Source organism: Athene noctua, chromosome 28, assembly GCF_965140245.1.
Source record: "Athene noctua chromosome 28, bAthNoc1.hap1.1, whole genome shotgun sequence".
In the NCBI taxonomy this organism is placed as follows: Eukaryota; Metazoa; Chordata; class Aves; order Strigiformes; family Strigidae; genus Athene; species Athene noctua.
Genome location: NC_134064.1, coordinates 4,672,963 through 4,681,282, shown reverse-complemented (window position 1 = coordinate 4,681,282; position 8,320 = coordinate 4,672,963). Strand labels below are relative to the sequence as shown.

General features: G+C 63.1%; 1 protein-coding gene across 2 annotated transcripts; it reads right to left on the bottom strand.

The window, feature by feature from the left end:
• Positions 1 to 4,794: 4,794 nt before the first annotated feature.
• Positions 4,795 to 7,949, bottom strand: EGR3 (early growth response 3). Of its 2 annotated transcripts, XM_074928694.1 has the most exons (3): positions 7,704 to 7,749; positions 6,862 to 6,965; positions 4,795 to 6,573 (listed from the first exon to the last, which is right to left on the bottom strand). In XM_074928694.1, exon 3 carries the CDS (start codon positions 6,563 to 6,565, stop codon positions 5,519 to 5,521), a length of 1,047 nt encoding a protein of 348 aa, XP_074784795.1. In that variant the 5' UTR covers positions 6,566 to 6,573; positions 6,862 to 6,965; positions 7,704 to 7,749; the 3' UTR covers positions 4,795 to 5,518. The 2 variants fall into 2 exon arrangements, with proteins under 2 accessions (XP_074784795.1, XP_074784794.1); XM_074928693.1 differs by lacking the exon at positions 6,862 to 6,965 and having other exon boundaries at positions 7,704 to 7,949.
• Positions 7,950 to 8,320: the final 371 nt, after the last annotated feature.

Genomic DNA, 8,320 nt, shown 5'->3' with positions numbered 1-8,320 from the left:
CGGGAGGAGCGCGGAGCGTTAACCCGCCGCGCGCCGCTCCGGGCGGTGACGTCACGGGGCAGCACGGGGGGGTCCGGAGGGGAAACCGGGGAGAAAACGCTTAAAATCCTCCGGTTTCGATGCAAACCCCGGGAATTAGAGAGGAAGGGTGTTGGGAGTAAAACCACCGCCACCCCCCGCCCCCCCCAAAACCGGGAGCACCGGGGGTGGGCGAGGGCGCGGGGTGCGTGGGGGCACCCAAGGGTGGGCGAGGGCGCGGGATGCCCGGGAGCATCCCTGGGGTGGGCGAAGAGAAGGGGATGCCTGGGAGCACCCTAAGGTGGGCGAGGGTGCGGGGAGGGGATGCCCGGGGGTGCCTAAGGTGGGCGAGGGCGTGAGCATGGGGTGCCCGGGAGCACCCAAGGGTGGGCGAGGGCGCGGGGAGGGCACGCCCAGGAGCAGCCTGGGGTGGGCGAGGGCACGGGGAGGGCGTGCGCGGCAGGTTTGGAAGGGGAGCAGCAGCCGGTTTTGGGGAGAAACCCTTCAAATCCACCTCCAGGAGGCTGGGTGGGGACGGGGTGGGTGACGAAGCCATTTTGGGGGTCTCGGACCCCCATTGTCAGCCCGGGCCGACATCCCGGTGGGAGGGGGGTGGGGGGGGAGTGGTGACACCGGGCTGGTGACAACACGTGCCACCGCACGGGGCTGAGGGGAGGAGGCCCGGGCCGGGAGCCAGGGGTGGCTTTATCAATTAGCAGGTGGAGGTAAACAAGGCGGTAATTACAGCCAGGGAGGATGATGCTAAACTGGGAAGGTGTTGCCGACACCGGTGAGGACAGGGATTAGCCGAAAAGGAGTGAGGGAGGAGGGGGAACCGGTGGGGGATGAGGCGAAGGAGCCGAGGTCGGGGAGAGGAGGTTGCACCGCGACGTGGTAGATTTTGGGGTGCTGATGGGGTGTCAGAGCAAACCCCGAGGGGACGCAGCCAGGAGGAGCCGGCCGAGGCCTGGGCAGGGTGGGGAGGAAGAGGAAGGATGGAGCAAGGCGGGTGCCAGGAAGCGTTTGCTGGCGGGTCCCACCGCGATGCCCCGCGGCAGCACCTCGAGGTGCAGGGGGAGACGTGGCAAGGACAAGGGACGAGCAGGTCCTGGCATCTGGGCGTCCCGGTGGCCACGGGGCTCGGGGAGCGTCTTCCATGGAGGTTCTGCCCCAGGTGTCGCCCTGGCCCGGGCACGTGCTGGGCCCTTCCTCTGAAACACGCGGGCAGGGCCGGGGTTGGAGCTGCAGCCCTGGCCAGGCGGGGGGAGGAAGGGGAGGACGGATCCGCACGGCGCCGGCGCGGGGCGGGAGATGAGGGTCGGGCAATCCAGAAACCATCCAGACCTTCTGCAGATGATGTCTCCTGCCAAGAGCAGCAGGAGAGGCTGAGGCGGTGCCCAGAGGCTGAGAAGATCGGGGAGGGATCCCACCAACATCTGTGGCATCCAGATCTACCAGCTGCAAACCAGGAGTGCGGGTCCTCGTCGTTCCCGACCCCGGGGCCGGAGTCTCAGCTCTTGGTGCTCCTCCTCAGAAGCAAATCCCATCCCGCAGAGAGCTCTTGGGTTTCAACAACAGCTTGTAAAGCCCCGAAGACCCTCAGCAGAGAGGAGCGAGGTGTTGGTGGCCTCTTCGGGAACCCAGAGCCGCCGTCGAGAAGGGAAAGGCAGCAAGTTGTGTTGAGCTGGTACGTGACTGGCAAGCCCTTCCCTCCTCCCCAGAACACAGATAGCCCAGAACGGGGATGGAAAGTGCCGTGTTTCCGTAGCAACCAACATTTTCGTGCAAGGTGCTGCACGCACTCCATGCGTTTTGCCACCCAAGGGTGCTCCTCACCTTCCTGCTCCTCGCAGGGGGGGGTCCTGCCTGGCGGGACGCCTGCGCCCAGGTGGCAGAGCGGGTCCCCGGCCCAGCACTGGGGCCACGATGCCCCGTTGACGCCTGGTGGGCTCCTTCCCTCCTCCTCCTCCTCGCCCGCGGCGAAGGAGCCCAAAGCAACGTTGGGTGGCTTCTCGCTGTGGTGTGGTGATGCCGGCGTGGCACCTCCCAGCAGCCTTTGCTGTGCCCAGCATCTCCAACATCTTCCAGCACAAACCACCAGTGGAGATGGGTGTAACCACCGCCACCACCTCCACAGCACCCTCAGACCACGCTGGGGTGCTCCCCGCGCCCTCGGCTACGTGCATGGCAGCTCCGGCTCCTACCCAGCCACCTTGGCTTGTCCGAGCCACGCAAGGGGACACCAGCTCCAAAAACAACACGCAGCCCCCCTCTACCCCCCGATTGCTGTGGGACCTCCAAGATGCTCAGAGCGCGGAGGGGAAAGGCAGCCCTGCTTGACGGTGACCCCACGTTGCGGATGGCAGCCCCCCACCCTCCCTCCTGCCCGGCGCCTGCTCCAGCAGCTGCTCTGGCCTCGTCTTAATGGTCACCGGAGGTTCAACCACCCGGGAATCCCCCCGGAGATGTGGGAGCCCACCTGGAGCAGCGCCTGTGGGTTCCAAAGCCAATCGCCCCAACACCACGAGATGCCGTCCCTGGCTGGGTCGGGAGTCACCAGGCAGCCGCCCCGGGCACCGCCTGCCCGCCAGGTTCTCCCTGAAATTAAATCCTCTCTGAGGCAGGGAGCTCAGCGAAACCCCGGGGCTGGGCAGAGCTTGGCCTGGCCTAGCAGGAGCAGCAGCTCCTCTGGGGCCCGGCTGCGGATGCAAATCGAAAAGCAGGAAATTGGACGGCAGTGCCGGTGCCTTCACACCCCGGGAACGGCGAGAAAGACCGCGGTGCCGAGGCCGGCCGCCAGCACCCTGGGGAAAGGGGAAGCTTGGGGGACGCTCAACAACTCCCGTCACGCTCCAGCCCAGCAGAGCCGGAGCCGCGCGGACACCCCCAAACCTTCCTCATCCTCCAGCCTTCGCCTCCAGCACGACCCCAGCTCCAGCAGAGCCAGGGCTCCAGCCCCATCCCTGGGGAAGGATTTAACCATCGCGGGGCCACCACTCCTGCACCCGCTCCAAATATCCAAGTGCCTCGTCCTGCGCCTTCTCCCACCCGTCCCTCCTGCCCGTACAAGCGCCGGCTCTAAAAGCCGGTGGGTTATTTTTAACCCGAGCGACCCAGCCCAGCAAAAATCCCCTCTCCGCTCTGTACCTGGGGCGATTTGGGCGGCGAAAGGCGCGGGGGCATTACCGGCTGAAGCGGCGCGATCCTCTTTCGCCCACCGTTATCCGACAGACGCGACCCGGCGAAAGCCGCCGGCAAAATGGTGACGGGGTCAAGGCGGCGGCGACGGCGGCACGAGCGGGGAAAAATAGGACGCAAGGTCAAGGGCAAACCAAGGACGTGGCGGTTTTAGGGGGGACTTCGGGGCACACCCCATCCCCACGCAGCCGGGAAAAGGGGGGGACGCGAGGACAGAGCCGGTCGCCTTCGGGGTCACCCAGCGTCCTGGCCAGCTGGTCTCGCCACGCCGTCCTGCAAACAGAACTGAAGGAGAGGGGGGGCTGAGAAAAGGTTGGGTTATTTTTTTAAAAAATTTAAAAAAAAAAAATCATACCAAAAAAAAAAAAAATTATTTAAGAAAATACAGCACTAGAAAAAGATGTACAAACAGGTTTCAAAGTCGCCCATAAAGAGGCACAGCGCCCACCGTCCTACACATTTCAAACCATTTTAACATCCCCCTTACATATTAGAGACTTTTTTTTTTTTTTCCAAACCAATATAGATCTTTTTTAAGCAAGGTAAAATAAAGATATTTACTACAGATTTTGATTGTCAGCAAACACAATATATTTACTGCATTAGCATTTGCTCACAGTGCAAATGGTACAACAATACATCAGTTCAATATTTCTGATTTTTTCCCTTAAAAATGCTGTATGCATTAACTATCATATTTGCATTACAACATGACAAATGAGCAAATGAAATGTGTGTGAAAATTATCACCTTTTCACAATATCAAGCATAATTTTTTTTTTTAACCTTAGTATAAGGTACTATAAATCCAAGAAATAAAAACATCCACAAAATATATTACATCTGGTATGATTTTTTTTTCTCTAAGTACTCAACTTTATACAAAAGTCTTTCAAAAAATATCATTCCCTTAGGTTTGTGTGGTTAAACCTGATTGTGGTTTTTTTTTGTTCCTTTCGGTTCACATAAATTAGACTGCATTCTTTCTCTTCTCTTTATTTTTTGTACGTTTTTAATGTTTTTTTTTTCACATGCAGACATCAAACCTGGATAGCACGACCTTTTGGCAACAAAGATTTTTTTTTTAATTCATTATTATTTTTGCTTAGTTTAGCTTAAATGTCTGAGCACAGTTTTATTAAAACAAAAGAAGAAAAAAATCAGAGCAGTCATGCAATGACATGCACATACCAGAAGGAGAAAGAAAAAAAAAAAAAAATAGAGGACTAATTGATTTTTCTCCTCCGTAGTTGGTTGGTTGGTTTAAAGTGACCAAATAAAATAAAATAAGAATATCTCACATTATAAAAAGTATTCAGCAAAATACTGATTTTTTTTTTTTCTGCATTTCTGTAAAGAATTTCCCTTCTGCTGAGAAAAACAAAAAAAAAAAAAAAAAGAAAACCAAAAAAAAAACCAAAAAAAAAAGAAAAACCAACAAACCCAAAAGCTGCTGCCGGGACATTGCTCCCCGCCGCCCCCCGAAGTTGTGGGGGACCCGCAGAGCCGCCCCCCGCCCCGCCAGCCCGGCTTGGGGGGGCCCGAGCCCGCTTACCTCCGCCGCGGGGAACCGGTCTGGGGGGGGGGCGGTGGGGGATCCAAGGGAGGGGAGACAGAGGCGGGGGGGCCGGATCCAGGCCCAGCGAGGCGGAGAGGAGCCGGATCGGGTCCATCCATCCATCCCCACCCGGGCGGGCCCGATCCTGAGCAGCCCCCGGGGAACCGGGCGGGTCGGATCCAGGAGGGCCCGATCCTGAGCAGCCCAACCCTTGGGAAACCGGGCGGGTGGGATCCGGATTCCCGGGATCCAGCTCAGTCGGGAATCCCGGGGATCTGCAACCCGGGACAGCCCGGCGCCGGGCAGGCAGGACCCGGGCGATGCGGGGTGCAGGCAGCGGGGTACAGGCAGCCGGGATCCGGGAGAGCTGGATCCGGGTAATCCGGGTCTGGGCAATCCGGGTCTGGGCAATCCGGGTCTGGGCAGTGCGGGTAATCCGGGTGCAGGCAGCAGGGGTCCGGGCAGCGGGGTGCAGGCAGCCGGGGTCCGGGCAGTGCAGGTCCCATCGATCCAAGTGCAGGCAGGAGCCGGGTGCAGGCAGCTTGGACCCCGGTCAATGGGGGTGCGGGCAGAGTGGCCCCCGTGCGGCGCAGCCCCCAGTATCCTGAACCCCGGTTGGGGGGGGTGCGTGTGGAGGGGGGGTGTCGGGGGGTGTGTGTAGGCCACCGCGGGGACCCCCCCCCGGAGCGTCGCGGAGGGCAAAGGGAGGAGATGGGGTGTCAGCGCGCCGCCCCCCACGGTCCCTCAAGCGCACGTGGTGACGGCGGGGGCGAGGGCGACGGGGGGCGAGGTGGCGGCGGCGGCGGCGGCGGCGGCGGCGGTGGGGGGCGCGGCGGGGGGCTGCCCGGCCGAGCCTTTCTCGGCCTTCTTCTCCTTCTGCTTGAGGTGGATCTTGGCGTGCCGCTTGCGCTCGTCGGAGCGGGCGAACTTGCGGCCGCAAAACTCGCAGGCGAAGGGCTTCTCGCCGGTGTGGGTGCGGATGTGGGTGGTGAGGTGGTCGCTGCGGCTGAAGCTCCGCATGCAGATGCGGCACTGGAAGGGCTTGTGGCCCGTGTGGATGCGGAGGTGGCGGGTGAGCTCGTCGGAGCGGGAGAAGCGGCGGTCGCAGCCCTCGGCGGGGCAAGCGTGGGGCCGCTCGTGGAGCGGCGTCTTGCTGGGCCGGTTGGGGTACTTGCGGGGTCGGATGGGCTTGAGGGTGAGGGGCGGCTGCGGCAGCCCCCCGAAACCCGGGTGGATCTGCTTGTCCTTGAAGGCCTTGATGGTCTCCAGAGGGGTGATGGGGGGCGGGTTGACGCGGATGGGGTCCAAGCTCTGGAAGGGTTTGTGCTCCGTGATGGTGCCCATGTCGTTGGGGTGGTGGTAGAGGTTATAGTCTGGGATCATGGGGAAGAGGTTGCTGTCCAAGGCGGGTTTGGCTGCCTGGTAATCCTGGGGGGAGTAGGTGAGGCCGGGGTTGCTCTGGGGGTCGTGGAAGGAGACGGGCTCCGGGTAGAGGTCACTGCAGGAGGAGTAGGGCGGCAGCGCGGGGTACATCTGGTCCACCTCGCCCTGCGGCGGGCCCATGCTGCCCGCCGAGCTCTGCGTGCTGGTGAGCGCGCCCGAGGACGGCGGCACCCCCAGGATGCCCGCGCTCATCAGGCTGATGATGTTGTCCTGGCACCAGTTGGAGGGCGAGTCGAAAGCGAATTTTCCCAGGTAGGTGACAGTCTTGTTGCCCGGGGCGGGTTGAAAAGTCCCCGAGTAAGAGGACAGTTCCTGACCGGCCTTTTCGTTCGCTAAGCCAATGTCCATAACATTATCTGCAAAGTGCGAGAGAAGCGGGCCAGGGTGAGCCGGGAGGGGCCGGGGGGGGTCACCGGGGATGAGCCGGGCCCCCCCACCTCGCTCCCTCCTACCCCTCGCCTCTTCCCCCCCCTCCCCTCTTTCCCCGCTCCGCTCTCCGCGTACTGCGGCGCTTGGCTGCCGAGGGTCCCGGTGCTGCGGGGACGGGGGGGAAACGGTGGGAGGGACGCACACACACACACACATACACACACGGACGGGCCCCCCCTCGCCACCCCGCGGGTGGGGCCGGGGGAAGGAGGTACCTGCGGCTACAGGTAGGCTTCCTCCCCGTCCAGCCCCCGGCAGCGCTGGGCACTCCGCGGAGCCGGCTGCGGCCACCGACGCCGTTACCGACTCGCCGCCTTCCCTGCGCCGAGCCCCGGCGAGGAGAAACACGATGGGGAGGGGGGGTGTGTGTGTGTGTGCGTGTGTGTCGGGGGGGTGTTTTAGCCCGGCGAGGCTCCGGGTGGGAGCGGGGACACGCGGGGAGCCCCCTTCCCCCGCCCTCGGCGCTCACCTGTCCCCCCCCCCCGGGGCCGTGGCCCCGTTCCCCCCCCTCGGGGGGGGGTGTGTGTGTGTGTCCCCCAACCCCACGCTCGGGGAAAGTCGGCGCCGCGTCCCGGGGAGCCCACGCTGCCGCTGCGGGGTGTGTGTGTGTGTGTGTGCGGGGGGGGGGGCGGCCGCCACGGCCACACGCGTCCGCGGCGCCTCCGCACCCACGCGGATCCCGGCACGGGCGAGTGGCCCCTTGGAGCCGCGGGGGGCCCGGCCGTTCTCCTCCACACACCCCCCCACTCGTGTCACCCCCCCCTCCGTTTCCCTCCCTACTCCCCGGAGCCCGGCCGCCCTCCCGGTACCTGCGGCGGCGGCTCGGCGAGCAGCGCCCGGCGGAGCCCTGCAGCGATCGCGCGGAGCCACGGCGAGGAAAGGGGTGGGTGGGTGCGGGGGGGGGGGGGGGGGAACGACGGGGGGACGCTCCCCAGCCCCAGCTCTTCCCTTCCCTCCGAGGCTCCATGACACCCTACCCACAGCGTCCTCCTCCTCGCCCCACCGGCTCCCCCCCTTCTCCCCATTTTCCTTCCCCCCCCCCCCCCTTCTTCTTTACCTGCAGCCATCTGGTTGTAGTGAGCCACCGAGTCGCTGCTGCTGGAGAAAATATTCAAAGAGTTGGGGATCTCCTCTGGGTACAGATTGTCAGGCAATTGGTTCATCAAAGTGTTCATGGTCCCCGGCAGCTTCTCCAGTAGTTTGCCTGTCATAGCACTGGAGGAAAAGGCTGGTTCAACGTGGCTCCGAGCTCAGCTCCCGAGGAAACAACATCCGAGTGGCAAATCCGTGCGAGGGAAATCATGCAAGAGAAAAAGTTGGGGCGGGGGCGGGGGGGGGGCGAGGAGGAGGAGGAGGAGGAGGGGGGGGGGGGGGGGAGCAGCCGAGGGTGGCCGCGGAGGAGGGGGTGCGTGTGTGTGTGTGTGTGTGTATGGGGGGGTGCGGTCCTCCGTGGGTCGCTGGTGGTGTTTCCTCGAAGGGGAAAAAGGGGGGGGGGGGGGGGGGGGTGCGAGCTGGCTGGCAGATGTGGTTGTAGAAGCTGGGTGGGAGGATTTAACCCCTCCTCTCGCTCGCTCCCGTCTTCCCCCCCCCCCCCCCCCCTTTTTCTCTCCGTCCGCGCTCCCCGGTTCCCCCCCCCCTGGGCCCCGTCCCCCCCCCCGGGTCCCTCCCGCGCTC

Coding starts and splice junctions, on each gene's coding strand:
- EGR3 (XM_074928693.1), bottom strand. CDS start 7,857: ATGACAGGCAAACTACTGGAGAAGCTGCCGGGGACCATGAACACTTTG. Junction 6,574..7,703: donor CTACAACCAGATGGCTGCAG/GTAAAGAAGAAG, acceptor CGCACTTTGCAG/ATAATGTTATGGACATTGGC.